This window comes from Prinia subflava, chromosome 9 (genome assembly GCF_021018805.1).
Source record: "Prinia subflava isolate CZ2003 ecotype Zambia chromosome 9, Cam_Psub_1.2, whole genome shotgun sequence".
Classification (NCBI taxonomy): domain Eukaryota; kingdom Metazoa; phylum Chordata; class Aves; order Passeriformes; family Cisticolidae; genus Prinia; species Prinia subflava.
In genome coordinates, this window is record NC_086255.1 from 25,572,541 (window position 1) to 25,591,581 (window position 19,041).

The following is a 19,041-nucleotide window of genomic DNA, read 5'->3' on the forward strand; positions in this document are numbered from 1 at the left end:
TATGATCTGGCTTCAGTAGTATTTGGTGCATTTTCAGTGCAGTCTCTCAGCCAGCTGTGTTTTTTCTCATTTGAATAAGTGATTTCCTTAACCTGCAAGGTGCTGCATGTAAGCCAGAAAGGGATATTTGGGTCCTATCTGCTTTTACCTTTCTTAAGCCTTTAGTTTGGCATGAAAAAAATATAGCCAGTTGTCATGTCAGATCCATTTCTTAGGCCTTTTTTCTTCTTACACAGAAATTTTCAAAATCCTGCTTAATAATTTTATTAAGCATAGATGAGCTGAGACTGCTGCCTAGAATGCATTCTACAGAAGGTCTAGGAAGAATTTTGTCACCATTTGGTCACAACATGAAGTTCAGAAAAAACTCAGTGACGTTCCCTTACCTTTTAATGTGTGATTGCAATATCCAAGAAATGTCTTTACTTCAGAACTAATGTAAGAAGTGGGATGACTAGTTAATTTATAAAGAATTCTTTTGTAGTTTTAAAGAGAAGATTTATTATACAAGGCCTTCGTTTTATAAAACATGCAACAGACTCGAACATTTAAGACTGTCTTTAATTTATGCACCATGTGAGAGCTTCCTAATTTATTTTCTAAATAGTATTCACTGTGGACAAATGGTCAAATGTGGTCAAATGAGGATTTTATACTAAATATCCTTTCATTTAATTTCATTCCAAACCTGCCTGAGCTGAGAAAAACTATATCAGCTCTGCAGGTTCTTTCTTTTATGCTGTTCTAAATTCTATTGTTTTATTTCTGATTGCAACTTTGCTCTACATCCAGACCTGTTTTCTCTGCTGGTGTTTTCAAGGACACTAATGATGGGTGATTATTTCTTAAAATCAGGAGCTGGCTGTTTCCAGGTCCTGAAACTAATAAATTTTGACCTGAGAGTAAGACTGTCAATGCAGGGAATCATTTGGAGTTGCTGAAATGTGACTGACAGAGACCAGCTAATTATTTCACTCAGATAAGGGATAATAGCAATTTTCTGTCTCAACAAACCTCAGCTACACAAAAAGAATTAATGCAGAGATTAAGTTGAAAATTGAAATTTCATCTCAAAAAATATTTAGCCTGCGTTATTATTAATCTCCTAAAATGTTGTGCCTGCATTGTGCACTGCTGTTACCGTAGAATAATGTTACATCTTCTGCTTGCATATGTAAAATAACTCTTAAAACTGTCAGAATTCAAAATTAACAAATGTGTTTAATCAGTAAACTTCCTGCAATGTATACAATGTGCTCAGAAATTTGTCTTGGATTATCTGTTGATCTCGGTAAGAAGGAAACTCATACTGCCTCATTTTCTAATAGATGGAAGTAAATTAGAGTTTTGATAATTATGGGTTGAGTTGTTATCCCACTGAATAGCAGTTTTCTTGGTAATTAGTCATCCTGACTTTCATTCATGGATTCAGTCATCCTTGATTTTAGAGAGATTCATTTCAGAGAATGCCATGATGAAAGCCAAATGCAGAGGCTTTCAGCCTGGAGCAGTTGTATTGTCTTACAAAAATGCCAAAATAGGATAAACTTACCCTAAAATTAATAATAATTTCTGTTTTCATTTTAATGAACTTTTCACACCACAAAAAAAAAAAAAAAAAAAGTGGTAAAGATTTTTTTTTCATTTGGTAAGCATTTTACTCTTTTTGCTGCTAATGTAAGTGATTCACTTTAGAGTAGAGGAAAGAGTAAACTAAAGTTATTCTGTAAATAAAGTTATGGGATTTCGAAGAGCACATTTAGTAAACTAAAGCAACTAAGAATGTAAAGGCAGAGGAAGCCTCAAAGGAAGAAGGTGTAAGGAATCTGCCATTTTCCAAAAGAAAAAGCAAAACTGATGGTGGGACAGAGATAATAATTGAAGCAGTTAGGGCAATCCTGAATTAATAGATTTCATTTTTTAATGAAAAGTTGGGAGGACAAAGGTAGAATATGAACAGAATCAAATGTATAAAAATTGACATTCCTACAGTCAAAGTGGAAGTGAAATGTGGAAATCAAAGCTTTCAAAAGGGTTTCATTAATCTTGATCCAAAAAAAAAATTAGAAGAACCAGTTCATGAAATTTCATGTCTGGTAGCAAAACCTATAAAATGGGAACTGTAACATGAGGTGATGGATTAGCAAGTGTCAAATATTTAGGAAGATGAAGAATTTATCAAAGTAACTAGGAACCAATTATACTGAATTTGAATAGTCGAGACTTTAGGACAAATGTGGGGGGAGAAGATTGTTGCAGTAGATATAAAAAAGGCAAAAAATTGCTTACTGTCTTACCAGCAGCAGGTAGTGGATGATGCACTGAGCTGGATCTCTACACAAGCTCAGTCTCTGTTGTCATACATGTCTAATGCCTTTAAGGGGAGAAAGTAGGGAGAGGCAGAAAAACTCTAACATGGATGCACAGAGGTGGTTAAAAGGGAGATATCGAGAGCTCATGTGGGGAAGGGAGGACATTCACCAGTGCAGCACTCACAGAATTACTCAACACTGGGGACAGATGTTTTTTGTGCCGAGGTCACTGAACAAAGCTGGAACACAGCATAGCGTGACCATGCACCGTGCAGGTAAAATGGGCTCCCAGCTCCCATGGACTCAAACTGCATTCCCAAGCTAAGATGAGGAATTCATGATTCATGGTCCATGGGAAGTGTTAGGAGTCTGTCTTATGTCAGTCTTCAGTTCAGGAAGGGTGTATGACTGCTCCTTGTGAGTACATGAGAGCAAACACAACGAGAAGTGAAAGACCTATTTAAAATGAAGGAGTGTGGTGGCAGATATATCAGCTGAATATTCATCAGAAATAATTTTAAACCCAAAAGAATCTCAAAGTTTTAAATATAGAACAACTTTCTGTAATAGTAGCCTGGATGTCATCATCAATTTAGGATGGAGGTTGATCAGTGCCCTACAAGAAGTATATTATGAGTTATGGCAGATGATTAAACTCAGTGCAACTGATGTACCTCAAACACTCTGTTCCCTTTTCCTGTTGTTCTGTCACCAGGATGGTGACCAGATGACACACTGAAGGATTTTGATAGAGTTCCAAAGTCCCTGAGTTGCCTCAAAACAAACTATTCCCAAATAAAAGAATATTCTGAAGGAATCAATAATGCTCACATTTCAGAAATCAAGAGTAGATTTGTAGCTGCAGGCTGTATTTACTAATACTGAAATCGGTTGAAGGTTCGGTAGTTGATCCATACAAATGTTAGCAGTAGATTGTCTAAGAGCCTAAAAAGGTGGCTCTGAGGGGATATCAGAGGACACTGCCTGGCAGCTGGCTCTGTCACTGGGGTATGTGTTTACTGGGTGGGTGGTAATCAACTCAAGGGTAGTACAGAAGGATTCTAGAATTACTGTAAAAACGCTGCTGGTCTTTTCATGAACATGGGTAACTGCACGTGGGTGTTTTGTATGTGCCCCAAGAAAAGAACACTCCACCTGTAGGATCAGACTTTGTTTTCACTGAGTTGCCCAACCCAAAGAAAACTCCCTCAGAAAACAACTGGCAAGAATGAATCCCAAGTTCTTAATTAATTTTAGGATGGTTGAACTGCTTTTTTCAAAACATTAATTCAGCAGAACTGTATTTCTCCCTAGTTTATGCATCACTTGTGAACCACTTCATGCATATTCTGATTTTTTTATTCTGGAGTAATTGATTGATAGATTTTAAGGACATATCTGCTACAGCTTTATGTATTGGTCTGTTTTATTGAATGGCTCGCTTATGTGGGCTGGTTTCTTTTACCCAATTAGACTAGAGTGCAGGGAGGAGGAAATGTTGGCTAAAAAACCATAATGTTGGCTAAAGGAAAACAAATTCCCTGAAGAAATCCAAAAACCATTGTTTGCCTGAGAGGGAGGAATTTTTCACATGAGCAACAGAGAAGTCTGAGAGGGACATTACATTTACATTGCTGATATTCATATCAGCTTTGTGTAAAATGAAAAGCTTTGTGGTGGAGATCCTTTCCTATAGAGTTTCTAACAGAAATTCTTAGAGAGTTTTTTTGTGCCTGGAGAAACAACTGTGAAGCTTGCAGGTGCACTGTTTGTAGGTATTTCCTGATCTATAGTGAATTTGTCTTGTCCATGACCTCATGATTTTTGCTCATTCTTCCCTCAGTTTTGGTTTGGTTTTTTTCTGACAGAAATGTTGAAAGCATAAGAACCTCACATTAGCAACAAATTGCTTAGACTATGTAAGTGCTGGCAGTTCTGTGGTTGCAGGAGTGTGGCAGATCCCTTTGGTCTCAGCATTTCTGCAGTTTATCCCCATTACCTTTGGTATAGCTGTATGTGTTGAAATTATGTCTGTTACAAATAGAGCTTTTGTGAATTTGCATATGGAGATCATGTGCTCTCATCCAACAAGGAAGATGCTCAAAGGCATCAAACCAACCACAAATTAAACAATAAAAATCTCTAACTTCAAAGATTTGTAATCAATCTGAAGTTTGTTGTTTACATTTGGATTCCACTGATGACTGTGCTCAAGTCAATAAAAATCCCAAAAATTCATTTTCCGTCACAAATTATTCATTCACCTGCATCTTTTAAGATCCCCTGCGGTATTAATCTCAGGCTCTCCTGAGCAGAAATTGTCAATTATTTTGTGATGTGGTGGTGTTATTTTGACAGAATATGAACTGTAGCTTGCAACTCGAACTCAGCCTTCAGAACTAAGAGGCCAGTATTTCAGATTTTTAAAAAGGTTTTTTCACACCCTCCTTAGTAGCAAAGGAAAAATCTTTTTAAGGAAGCATCAAAAATCCTGGAGGGAATGCTATTGCTATGGGTTGTTGGTCTTTTCAATTAAATAGCACTAGAAAAGTAAAGGTGTGGAAGAAAACAGAGGTTAGACTGCAATGGAACACTGCTAGCCTGAGAAGTAGGATAGAGAGTGTTGAATTCATTTTTTATTTTAACTTTGGGCGGAAAAGGTTGATTTTAATGGAAATGTACACTCAAAGAGAATTTTTCCAAGGTACTTGTCCCAAGCAAGAATTGCTTTGGGAGTAGATGTGGCCCTAACTATAATTAAAGTTCCCACAAGGTAAAAAATGCAGATTACTTTTGAGTCACATTATAATAGGAAAAAAGAAGCAAACTTACCAAAAGTCTTTTGCATTGCTGAATTCTGTCATAAGTTGGAATTATTCACACAGCCAAAAATAATGACTCGTAAAAGGCATCTCCAAAACCTGTGTTAAGTTATCATTAAAGATGTAAGAGAATATGAGGTAACACATGCATTTCTGAGACCTAGAAGATGCCAAGAGAAATACGAGTAGCTGAAAAATGAATATTCAGTCACGCCATGCAGTGCTGAGACCTGTTAGCAGTAAAAATGGGTTATGCCTTGCCTTACTTCTGTTGCCCCATATTTTTGCATTAGAAAATTTATGGTTTATATACCAAAACTGTGGACTCTAGATGCTTTTTCATTCCTGCATGAAATGAAAACAAAAAATCCATTCTCCTTCCAAAACCCCAGACAAACATTTACAAAACCAATTTTCTAAAAGAAGTAGAAAATTATGATTTGTTTTTATCAAGTTTCTGTTATATCATATAAAGAAAAAGCAAAAAGCACACTATTTGTCAGTGTACATAAACAACAAAGCAATCTGTAGATAAAACAGGACTAAAATAATTTAGAAACTCTGTTCAAGGTGGAGAAAACTTGTCTTAGATGGTTTCTTCAGTCTGCAGTTCATAAGCTTCACTTATGTTCTTCACTTACACTTCTTCTCAGTTTAATGGTTTTGTATCAGGAAGCAGCACCTCGCAGGCTGATAGATAATATACGGGGCTTTCAGTTTAGGATCTGATTTTGAATTCAGCTGTGCCTATGAGAGAGCTGTACTGTTTGTTTATTCTGTCTGAGGACTCAACTCTCTATAGGAGGATTATGATATGCAGCATGGAAAAGAGAAGCATCCTTCATCAAATGCAAGAAAACATTTCATATAGTGGGCAATTTTTTTCATTGCTAGAAGAGAGGTGATGTATTAAATAATGGCATAAACAGCAGCTAATGGTGAATTGTACTATTAAATTTTCACAGAGAATTTCTACTGACATCATAGACTGCCACAGCAGGGTTTATGAGATCAGTAATCCACACATTATTAATCCTGAACCTTCACTTTGCAGAATTTTATGCTTTTGCTGTGATAATTTGTACTGTACTCTCGGTGTTGTTCCTAGAAGTCTCTCTTCATGCTGCAGCCCAGGACAAAAAAGCGGGATGCTCCATAGAAATGCCTTTCGGAGGACTCCTCCCTTGCCTCGGGGTAGGTTCAATGGAATTACAGGACCAGCATATCAACAGCTCGAAGAGTCCAGGCTCACAGACCAGGACACGATACCTTGTCACGGGTGAGTAACGCTGAACTGAAGTGAGCCAGCTGGCAGCTTGTAAAATAGTGGGGTTTCAAATAACATAATGCACATTGACAAGCGGGTTTCTGTAGATGGCTTCTTACAGGTTTGTCCTCAAAAATGCACAAAAAATATGCTATTTTTTCTTTCCTTTTTCAGTTCAGTTTATTAGAACATTGACTGTGAGCACCAGCTGTACATAAGGTCTGGGTTTCAGAGGTTCTCCTGAGGACCTACAGCTGCCTTTGAAGTCATTTGCAATTGCTGACACATTTTGCATAATATTTACATATCCCTATAGTTTTCCAAAGACTTTCCAGAATATTACAAGCATATTTTATATAAAACAGGAGTAGCATCTGGAATGGAATATAAACCCCACCCAGTTGCACCTGTGAGTCACAGTGAAACTCTTCACTCTGACTTGCAGGTGGGATTGGGTGTGTGGTGCCTTATTTAAATAAGTTTGACTCCCACTTGTGTCATTGTTACTATTTGCTTCTTCTGAGGAAAAAAATTCGTTTATTGCCTTTTGCAATAAATATATTGTTGTTCGTTTGTGTGATATGTGAAAATTTCCTACTGGGATTGCCACCCTTGCAGGAGGGAGCAGGCTGGCAGCCTTCCCTCTCCAGCAGCAGTGTTGTATGATGCAGGCTCTGGGAAATGGCATAGCCTCCTCCCAGGCTGAGGAGCGAGGCACAGAACAGCAAAGCCGTGGGTAATTGCATGTACTCTTGTCCAGGAAATCAGTGTGCAACCTGACAAGTATCAGCTTGTACTGGCCTGTATTTTAAATTTGCAGTTCTGCAAAATTTGATATTGGGACCAGCCTGTGAGCCCTTCTGGCCTCAATCCACTCAAGCAGTTCATTCATATTTTGTGCACTTAAGATGTTTACCCTCTAAATATCTGATGGTTTCACAGTGTTGGTGTTCTCATCAGATTTCCAGACCAAATGAAAAGTTCCCTTGTCCCCTGCAGAAGTTACACTACTTCCTTCCTTCTCCTTTTTCACCTCCATCTTTCCTTATCGGGATGCACAAATCGAAGTGGTTTGTGTGAGCATTCTGTGCTTCACCCAGTAGCAGCCTGGCTGAGGCATAGTCAGGGCTACAGGTAGAATATTGGGGGTTGTGTATATCAGTGTGTATCAGTGTAAGTGCCAACAAGGCTGGCCCAGAGCCTGGCAGAGCCACTGGAATGATTCCCATCCATCTTCATGGTCCTTGCTGTCAGGATGGTACACTGCACACCTTTAGCCACAGGGCTTACAGCAAAGCTGCTGGGATAGGGATTGTAAACCTATGCTGAGTAAAATCCATTTTATATTTAAAGTTTCAGTCCCTTCTGTCTCTCTCTGATATCTGTTCTGAAAGCGGGCAGTAAAATTATTGTGCTTCTTTCAGTTTCGTTCTTTAATTCAGACTCTTACACACTGTATAACATAATTACTGTTGAATATTTATAAATGTTTGCTTTTGTTGCTTGGTTTCAGGAAGAGAGTGGAGAGAGAGCTGCACTTTGAAACACATGCACATGAATTAATTTATTCAGACAAAATAATTTTTCAGATAAAAACCCAGATATATTTCTTTAGAGGAACTGTGTTTCTGGGAAAGTTAATTATAGGAAAATGTAATTAAGGTTCTGCAATTATAGTTGTAAGCCTCAGTCTATTGAAAACAGCAGCAGTCTGGTGTCACACACTAAAGCATGGATCAGTTTGTAATTAACTAAAAGCCAAGTCTCACATGGTTTAGATGTAATATCCCTTCTAGTCTAATACCTCACCTGTTGCACACAGTGTATGCACTTTAATTCAACCTCAGTTCTCCTTTGAAAGCCCTGTGAGCATGGGGCAGAAACATGTAATTCTGGCGTAAAATTGGTACGTCTATCTGTATTTCCAAAAATATTATGGCAACACGCCAGGCATTTCGAGACGTGTCACTGCTGCTGCCAGTTAGTTTTCAAAGTACCAAGAATAATGGAATTTCTGTTGTGGAACTGGCAAATGTTACTGTTTTCTCATCAGACCCGTTTTAATTCAGTCTTTTCTTGGTTTTGCTTATATATCATCCATATAATACCTACATTGCATGTGAAATTCATTAAAAACATTCACTCCCTTTGTTTTCAGGGTGCAGCCCAGAATATATTTAGGGCCTGAATTACCAAAAAAGGGACTAATGCAACTGATGCGATCTCTCCAGCTATAGTCGTTTGAACAATTATATATAAGCAAAGGAAACAAGAATGGGCACAACCCAAAGGTCTGCACTGTTTTGTTTTCATTTATTTTTTTTTAATTGTCCTCTCTCAGGAATAATACCCCTAATCAGTATTTCATTCATCCTGACTCTTGAGAGCTGGTGTACATAGCCCCTCCATGGATGGCTACAGGTGTGTCTAAGCTCAGTGCCCCTGTAGTTAACCAAGGCTGAGTCTCAGATGTAGCTGCAGCTGTGGAGCACAGACAAGAAGTTCTAGCCCACATCCCAGAAAGCTGCTGGCTCTGTTATTCCCTTGGACGTCACTTCCCAGAGCAGTATCTCTTTCCTCACCTGGCAGCAAAGTTCCCAGCGCTTCCTCCTTATCACAGAGCTCCCAGGTGCACCTCCTGGGGTGCCAGGAGAGTTCTGCTGCAGGGCTGTGCGGGGCTCTGCATGGGCAGGGGATGTGTGCAGGAGCTGTACAAACCTAGTGCCACCACACACGAGTTAATTACAGGTGAGTGGCACTCTGCTGGAAATGAGCCTGCCGTGGTCTCCTGCTCCCTCCTGTCTGGCACCCCTCCAGGAGCGTGGGGCCAGGGGAAACCTTTCCAGTCAGTGACTGTTTGTGCCAATACTGGGCTCTGGCAGTTTCATACGATTCAGTTTCTCTTCCTTCACCCTTTTTCTGCTCATACCAAAAAGCAGGAGGCACGTGTGAGTAGAAGGATACCCCTAGTGAGGTCCAGCAGGCTTAAGGAGCTTTTGGAATAATACCCTTCAAGTCAGACCACCTGCTTCCACTCCAGATCTAAATGTTGCTCTCTTCATCCATGGATAAAACATATTAGATTCACCATTACCTTGCCTTATTAAATAGTGATAAGCTGATTATAAATAAATCATGTTCTGGTACTGAGGTGATGTCTATGGTCCTTAGCAATCATGACTGGTAATATAGTAAATCCTAGAGCACCATATTTCTAGAAGTACTAATTTCAGATAGGAAACATCTTTTCTTTTTTTCATTGTTTATTTTATATTTATTATACTTTCCATTTTGGGGTTTTTTTAAGTATTTCTTGTAAACAAAACAGAGTTTGGCTTTGAAGCAAAGTGTAAATGTTGATAAAAATTCACTAAGTTGACTCCCAATGAATAAAATCTTGTTATAATATGTGTTAGTGGAGGAGAAAGGCTTTTTTTTAACAGTTTAGAGTATCAAGAGAACACAGACATTTGCTCAAGTCCTATATATTAGCTCTGTTTCCAGATGAAATCTAATAAAACAAATCAGGCCAACATTATGAGTACGGGCTATTGAAAAACAATTTTTTTTTCAGAGGTACACTGCACTTAGATGCTTTGCTTGTTTGAAGGGGAGTACAGACAATCATTCCTATGTAAATAAAGAATATACAGCCATGAGTGGTTAATGCTCTTTTTATCTGCACTTTTTTTAAAGTGTTTTCCAAAAACAACTGTCTGACATTGAAGAAAGTATCAATCCTTTTCCCTGATCAGAAATGTAGGACTAGAATTCCAAATTTATTTTCAAAGAAAATGAATACTACATTATAACTTCTGAAATTTCTTTTTTAAATTACCATTATTCTCATCTACTGGTGGGTGAAATGAGACTGAGAGAAAAGCAGTGCTTTGCCACTGGCAGATTTGAGAATCAAAAGCAGTCTCCAGAGCCTGTTGTTTTCCCCAGGGCCCCACCACGGCCAAGTGCTCCTCTATTTCAGGAGAAAATGGTGTGTGTCTCTTCAGCACAGTTCACTGAATCTCACTCAGTGTCCCTGCTGCTGGTTGCATCTGACCACTTGATGTACAACGAGAATTCTTTTTTTTTCTTTCCAGGTATTCGTCCAGTGGTTTAAAAACTCCTCAGAATACTTCAATAAATATGCAACTGCCTTCAAGAGAGACAACCCCATATTTTAATAACGTGGATCAGAAGGACTTGGTCGGCTATTCCTCTTCAAGGGCCAGCTCCGTTCCCATCATCCCGTCTGTGGGCTTGGACGAAGCCTGCATGCAAATGCAAAACGTTCCTGAAGTAACAGGCATCAAATGGTGCAAAAACTCCTATTCTGCTGAACTTGTCAACGTGAGTTCCCCAGTCAGTAATTGTCTAATAGCAGAACAGCACGAGGTGAAAATACTGCTGGAAACTGTGCAGGAGCAGATCCGGATCCTGAGGGACGCGCGGCGGTCGGAGGACTCGGAGCTGGCGAGCGTGGAGGCGGGGAGCGGCGCGAGCGAGAACACGGCCTTCCTGCCCATGAGCCCCACGGCCAAGGCAGAGAGGGAGGCACAGTGTGTCTTGAAGAGTGACACGCAGAGAGACTCGGGATCGGCCAAGTGACTCCGTCTGGGGCCTGCGGGAGGGGGAACGAGAGGTCCGCGCGTTCGGCGCTTTGCTAAACAGGAAGGGAGGAGGTTAAATACAAATTATTTATATGCATTAATTTAAGAGCATCTACTTAGAAGAAACCAAATAGTCAATCGCCCTCATATCATAGTGTTTTTTAACAAAATATTTTTTTAAGGGAAAAGTTCCAGGAGGGATGAAGCGTGCTTTCAGATGCTTTCTAGGCAGGATTACACAGTTTCAGTTACAGAGGGTTGTACCGTGGTCCTCTTCGGCTGTCCGAAGGCTTTGGCTATGCATCCCTTTTTCAGTAAAGGCCAAGTACCATTCTGAGATGCATTTCTGGTTTCAGAGCAGCAATGCAGTGAGCTGCTGGGCAGGGATTCAGACCCCGGGGGACACGCCCTGTGAGCCCAACACAGATCCAGTCCCCTCTCCCCCTCTGCTCTTGATTCCGGGTCCATGCCCTGAAAACAGGCACACAGACACCTACTTCTGAGTTCTGGTACTGCTGTGGAATGATGACAGCGTCCCTGAATTGAGCAGATGCTTAACTCAACCTTAATTCAATGTGTCAGTCACCCCAAGAAAGTCAGTGGAATAATTTATGAGCTTTGGGCTTGGCCAGGAGTGGGAGCAGGATTGGGGTCTATAGAGATTCAGGGGTCAGGAGCCCAGAGCTGTTCCATCTTCTGAGCTTTGCCTATCAGAGCTGCCTTGGTGGAGAGTGAGGAAGAACGAGAGAAAATGTAGAAATGTGTATTACAACAGGTTTGGTTTTGGTGTCTGGTTTGGGTTTTTTTAAGTGGAAACATAAACTCTGTTGTTCGTTAGCACCCCTCAACATTTCTAAACTTTTACACTTCAAAGGCATTTGTAAGCTCTCCAGGAGCACTTCTCAGTGTGTGTGTATTTTTTTTAAACTTATTTTTTATTATGGCTTGTTCAGAGAAGAGTCAGGGAGATCCAGTATGATCAAAATCCAGCCAATAAGTGTCCATGCTGCCTAATTTGTTCCTGCATTCAATTCTCCAGTCACTTTAATTAATTATGGCTTAGGCTTGTGAACTTTAAAGCTTCAACCCTGCAGCTTGTTCCGTGTGGGCACACCCACAGGCATGCAGAGATCTGACTCTAATGGAGCTTTCTACGAGCAGATGGTTTTCACCAAGTCACTGCCTGCAGGGGATCAAGGCCTTAGAGAGGATGTATCATTCCCTGGTTGCCATATCCTAATCACAGTACAAGCCCTTTTTGCATTAGCTTTCTATTGAGTCCTTCTTCCCCCCGTAAATTGTAACAAAATGTGCAAATTTTGCTATGAGTTGGGTTCAGTGACACACCTTAACTGGGTTTATTACTGTTAAAATACCTGCTTATTCTCGGGGGGAAAAATCAACTATAATAAATAAGTGCTAAATAGCCTTCCCTGGTTAATGCCAGGAGATTGATTTAAAAAATTTATAGTACATAAAGAATGTATTAAAATATTCTTTTGAAGCAAAACAATTGTTAGATTTATTAATGTGCCCCAGACTTTCTAGTTCACAAGTCTCAAGACTTCCCAAAATAGCACAATCAATCACACAGTGCTGTTGTATGTTGAGTCAGAATAAAGCAATATCTTAACCTCTGTCAAGTAAATTTGGAAAAGAAATGCTGAAGGTGTATGTCATTATTTTTTTTTGTTAAGGCAGTAAAAACATTATTATTGATTCTTCATTCAGCAAGTCTTATTTTGGGTTGCTTTTATGGTTTGGGGGGTTCTTTTAAAGATAAAGTTGATGAAATTGTCCTGTTTACAGAATTTTCTGTGGCTGCAATCTTTGCTGTGTGTTCTCAACAGAAATGTATTTGAGGGGAAACTACTGTTTTATGCCCCAGGATGGAGTGTGAGTTGTTCAGACTCCCTTCTGCAAAGACAGAGAGCTTTTGTTGTAGCAGTGAAGTGGGATCCCCGTGGGGTTTGGCCTCACTCTGGCGTTTTGCTGCCATATGTGGTGGCTGGGCACAATCCCACAGTGCGTGAGCCGAGCAGACTGGGGTGGGTATGGCCCCGAGCCCACACCACACACACCCTCTGACAGGCAGGGTGCATTAGGTGAGCCTCAGCTGTGCACCCCTACAATCATTTGACTTTTCTGCCATTTGCATCCCCCCGTCTCAGGACATGAGCAAGGGGAGCTTGCCTCTGCCCATAAGTCCTGTGAACAGAACTGAATTTTCATATTATATGAAAACTGGGTACTGTATAAAGCTCTGGTTCAACAATTTTCAAATGGTGACCACAATTAATGAATTGTTCACCATAAATTTGATCGAGAGGGTCTCTGCAATACAGTGCAGAATCCTGTCCAAACTGATGCTTAAGCATTAAATCTTTTCAATTTAGATTTAAGATATTCCCTCCCCCAAGCTTTGCAAATTCACCTCTGGGAACATTAGGGGAACACACAGCAAGATTTCAGTTGAAGAAAGAATCATGTCATAAGCAATGCCTTTAGGGAGAGAATGTGTTCATGCAGCACCCCCAAAAGACCCAGAAAGAGGAGACAAGCGATGTATTTAAGAGAATGAAATGTTTTACTGAATGATAGCTGAAGATCTGAAATGGTGAGGATATCTTTGGTTCATGTTAGAGATACGATCTTGTACTCAGCAAAGGATGTGTGACTGTTATATGTTAACTGTTCTATTCAGTTCTCAGCATGTTTGAATAGAGAGATGTTAATATTAACCCATGACAGACTAGTGTATTATTTGTTCAGAGCATCGCTTCAGATCTTATTGAAACTGTCATTGTTTGCAGAGGAAAACAAAAAGGGTTGAAAACATCCAACTAGGTAGCCTTAATGTTGTTTGTGTGGTTTTCTAATGCAGCTGTTTTCCTCTGTAGACCTTCCTGTTTTACAGTGAATGGGGCAACATTTTCTCTGAGCTCTGGCAGTTGATTGTGTAAAGCATCCACATGAAAGCCGCACTGAACAGCCGACATGGTAGGCCAAATTTTGCTTTACTTCTGCTCCCACTGAACTCTTGGATTCAAAGGGATGCAAGTCACTGAGAAATGCAATTCATTCCTAAAAGTGCATCTGTTCCCAGCCTTGGAGACAGTCTGTAATCCCCCTAGAGGAGGCTCTGCACTCAGTCGTTTACGTGGATCCTAATTAAAAATTTTATCTGACCTGTGAAGTTCCAGGTGTAGTCTGGTGTGAAAATTGATACATGTAGCATGGCACTCAAGCAAACTGGGAGAGCAGCTGACTAAATAAATTGAACTTTCTCAGAACTGAGCAGAGAGAAAGCCTGTGTCTCCAGCACAGCACCATGGAGAATTGTGAAAGGTATATATCCTGATCTTTTTTTTTTAATTTATTTCTGTTTAAAATTTCTTCATAAACAATCCAAAATAACCCTAAATATATATATATATATATATATATATATATATATATATATAAAAACCAGTAGAAAATCCCAGCATTTGAAATAGGAAATGTAGGTAAGTATGGGCACATTCCATAGTGTTTACCATTGAAAACTCTTCAGCACCCCGAGGCCCACAGCTGGAATGTTGTGATTTTTTCAGGCGCGTGTTTAGCTCAACAGGTGGTTCTGTGGAACAAGAGCTCCTCGGAACGGCTTTGGTGCCCAGCCACGCTCTCAGCTGCTGCAGTCAGTGCAGTCTGGCAGTGGAGGATCCCATCCCCAGTCCGTGCTGCTCGGGTTGATTTTGCCTTTCAGCGTCGCGGCGGAGCGCGAGCGCTCCCGGCACAGCTCGGCGCGAGGCTCCCTGGCAGAGTTTGTGTCTCAGTCCATCTTGCACAGGGCTGTGTCCCTGGCCAGGCTCTTGCAGCTGTGACCTTGCCACCGTGTGGCTGATCCCAGAGCCACTCAGCAGTATCCTTCACCTTCAAACTCAGAAAAACCCAGCAAGCTGATGGCATGTGCCTATGACCAAGCATGTGCTCGATAGGCCCCAAATTGAAATGTTAGCAGTTCATTCACATCTACTTCTCCTGTAAGCAGGGAGAAAATCTGGATTCCTTTGCCCAGTTTATCCCTAGGTTCCTGTAAGTCTCCTTTTGGACATTACTTGAACATTTCTTACTCTTATAAGAAATTCTGCAAATGAATACCAAAGAAGAACTCTGAAAGAGTGCTACCTGCAGTAAATAAATTTAAAGCTTGAAGGAGCAGACCTGGGATAAAAACTGGGTTTGAAAGTGTTATTAATATCAATTGCCTTTCAATAAAATGAAATTTCCCTGTAAACTCTTTACACTTTAGGAAAACAATGAGCTTATGAAGTGATTTATTAGCTTGCCATGAATTAAAAATGTTTTTCTTCAAGGTGATTGGGGAAAAGCAAATATTTAGTATAGATTTTTCAGCTTTTGTGAAATATTTTTTTTTAAATTTTATTTCAACAGCTAACAGGTCGATGAACCCATTATCTATATTGTCTGACACATAATCATAAGGTCTCCTCTTTTGGTCCAAAAGCTGCAATGTTAGATTTCCTTAAAGAGGTCAAGATTTTATCTAAATTTTATTTTTAAATTATCCATAGAATAATATAGTTATTTATCTTGCTGAAAATATAAAGTGAGCAATCTTTTTTTGGTTTTGTACTGCATTGTTGTTGAATTCACAGCAAGGTTGTGATTCTTTTATTTTGATGTCTGCTTACAGGAAAACAACTGACACTCAGTTTTCAGGTTTAAACTTTGCACTTCCAAATCATGGTATCAGGCAAGATTTCTGTATTTTCCATAGTCAATTTCAAACATGATATAGAAATGAAAAAGCTACAACAGCAGTAAAATTACTAATAAAGTAAGCTTTATTAGTAATAAATAAATAGTGTTTGGGTTGGGGTTTGTTTTTTTTCCATTTTTATTCCACAGCAATCAGAGGATTGTGCCATGGGAATTGGTAGTCTCTTGCAAGAAATACAGAATGTATTAGAGACAGTAGAAAGTCACCATTGTAGCCCATAACTAGAAAAGCCAGAGTGGAGGAGGAAAGTCATCTATTGTCTGCTGCAGGGGGTAAGAGTGCTTTCATCTTAATAGTAAAACCCAGTTTACCTGTTGAAAGGTTTACCTGCTAGCAAAGGTAAATTAACTGAATTTGTTAATAACCACAGTGGTAGTGTTTGATTAAAGGAAAAGGGGCAGAAATTTTCAGTTTTTTCCTGCTTGTCCTGTACCTTAGAACAAATATAATTATGTTTTGTTTCTGTATTATTAAAGCACTGCTTCCAGTGCTTCAGAGACAGAGTGCTCACACCTCACTGACAGCCTGCACTGACTCTTCCTTGCTTGAAAGTATTTCACAGTTTCCGCTTTGATCAACACTCCTGTAAACAAGGAGTGATATTCTAATAGCCCACAAGGCTGTTCTTGTGCAAGTTTTCCTGGATAAATAATAAAAAATACCGCAAGACCGCCTATAATTCTATTTTTTAATAGAATTAAAAAAATTCTGTTTAATATAAGAAACTATATATAAAATTTTATAGCTATAATGGAGAAGGGTTCTTGATGACTTAAGTATGTAAATAAACTATAGGATATAATGTACGTCAGCAGCATGGAAATCCTGTATTTGTACCATAGCTTTTAATAATGCATTCTCTTTGCACCATCAGGAGGCCTACATGCAATTTATAATTTCTGCTTTCCTTAAGGGGGACCAGGGTCTGTTCCCCATCACTGCAGTGGCTGGGCTCTGATGTACCCCTGCCCTTATTTCTTGCATTGCAAGAGCCACTTCTGTGCTGCCCATGCCTGCTTTGGTCTGACTGAATTCACTGAATTTGTAATGATTCTGCTTCTTTATTCACGTTCAGTTTTACCTTGCCCTCAGAATCAAGAGTATCAGCCTGACATTTGGGACCCTGAATAAATTTAAGGCCTTAAACAATTTAATGCACTTAACGTTTGTCTCCTTTGGTTTGACCTGAAGGGAAATCTCTCCCTTGAAGGATTTATGCAGCCTGTGCTGCAAGGCACTTTCCTGCCATTCCTTCATTTGTGCCACAAGCAACATGCCCAGTCTCTGAGTCAGCCACTCTCTTTGGGTTCTCCTGCCCAGCACTGGGGAGTCTGTGACATTACAGACCAGAGCCTCAGACTTCTTTAGTGTACCAAAGGCCACAAGTCATCTGCAATGTCAGAGGAGCCTTTCTGCCTCTTACTACCAAAATGTCTCCAAAGGTTAAGCTCTCTAATGTGCATCACATTAAATGATGTAATGTAAGCAATGCCAAAGTTCAGAAAATTAAGAGTTGCGTGGCAAATACTATTGTATGTCTTGCTTTGAAGGAATATGGAACAAGAGCTCCCAGATGTGTAAATATTTGGAAAAAAAATACAAATAATAATAGAGGAATGTAAAAGAATGCTACTAATAATTAATATTCTAAAATAAAAAATAGTCCCTTGCCTTCTCCGAAATACACAGTAGTAGTTGAAGGTTATCAAGATGTATCAGGGACATAAAGCAGACTCAGTGAGGCTGGTTTCTAAGTCATATGTCCTTCCTCAGGAAATCCAGGCTTGGAGTTTCCCTTGCTTACATTAAAATGATTCTTCCATAACATGAAATTCACTCCTATACATTGCACACCTCAGCATAAGCAGCACAGAAACACAGTACAGGCTTCACTTTGGCTTTCTGACTGAAGTTAAACTCTCTTGCTTTAGATCATCTCTGATCTCTTCCAGGAAAGAGTAAATGAATATCCAAAAAGAGAAAAAGAGACTTGAATACTTGATGTAATTTTTTAAATGAAAAATTTAACCAATTGCCATTAAGGCTGGAGCCATCTGCTGGAGTTCAGTGTTCTAGAAATAGCTTAGACTCTCATGGCTCTTGAGGGGGCAAACAGAAGGTGGTACAAGTATCACCACCCTCACCACTCCAGCAAGACACTGGGAACAACTGGAGAAGGGCTAGGGATCCTCTCCTGACTGTGGCACAGTTTTTTCCGTGGGTGAGGAGGGATGGAGTTTGTGTCAGGCCAGAACATCTGAGAAACTTGCCTTTTGTTTCTTTCTCAGATCTTTCTCATTTCAGTGAAGTTGTGATCATCATTACTAGTTTGTTTTTTAGGGATTGCCAAATTCTGCAATCCTTTGAAGTGTTGGATTTAGGAAGCAGAGCCTTCCAAAGAAATGGTAAAATTTCTTCTGCAATTTTTTAAACCATTGAAATACATTTATTACGTTAACTATTTTTTTTAAAATAGGAAACCTAAATTATGAATATTTATATTTACATCACGATAACAGGGGATGGCTAAGATCTGTGTTTTGTGTTTCTCTCCTGATCTTGTTGAAGATGTCCCAGCTTTTGCAGGGGTGTCGGACTAGATGACCTTCCAACCTGAGTTATGCTAACCATGTTCAACTTAGTTCTTTCAGATTGCCCACAAAAAGCTGGATATTTCTGTGTGTATCAATGATAACTTTGGGTTGTAAAGGTAAATAAGATACTGGGACTTCATGAAACTTCCAGGTCAGACTCTGGTGTTGCAGAAGGGGCAGCTGTTTCACTGCAAGCACAGTTAATGTGAAGGCTCCCAAAGGAGCGTGTTTGTGATGGCTCAGCCACTGAGCTGTCTGAAATAAACCCCAGCTCTCTACCTGTGCAGTGCTAACCTCTGCTGCTTCCCAAAGGTGACCCACGGGGTGCCTGAGCTCCTCCACCAGTGACTGCCAAAAGGCAGGTGTCAGCACTCACTTCTGTGAAGGCTCCTCTCATTAAATCAAAATGAAATAATATGAGCTAAAAATTGATGGGCTGGATTCTCCCAGGTATTGCCAGGTTATATGGAGTGCCAGCAGCAGTGCTGATTTACAATTTCTGAGGCTGTGGCCCACGATTTGACCTAATTCATTAGTTCCCACCACCTGAGCTGGGGCAATTTCAGCAGAAATGTCTCTTCTCATCAGGGTAATTTCAGAGCATTGTTAAAGCAGTTTGATTCCAACTAACCTCTTTTTTTTTTTTTTTTTTT

At 39.8% G+C, this 19,041-nt stretch overlaps 1 protein-coding gene across 4 annotated transcripts in view; it reads left to right on the forward strand.

The window, feature by feature from the left end:
- Positions 1-14,160, forward strand: part of NRG3 (neuregulin 3) — a 490,307-nt gene extending 476,147 nt beyond the window's left edge. For 3 of the 4 annotated variants that reach the window (XM_063405996.1, XM_063405994.1, XM_063405995.1), the window contains 2 exons: positions 6,243-6,413; positions 10,499-14,160. In XM_063405996.1, the coding sequence (XP_063262066.1) occupies positions 6,243-6,413; positions 10,499-11,006 (679 nt within the window). In that variant the 3' untranslated portion in view covers positions 11,007-14,160. Of the gene's footprint in view, positions 1-6,242; positions 6,414-8,559; positions 8,693-10,498 lie in introns of all 4 variants that reach the window. The other variant, XR_010081338.1, reaches the window with a different exon arrangement.
- Positions 14,161-19,041: the final 4,881 nt, after the last annotated feature.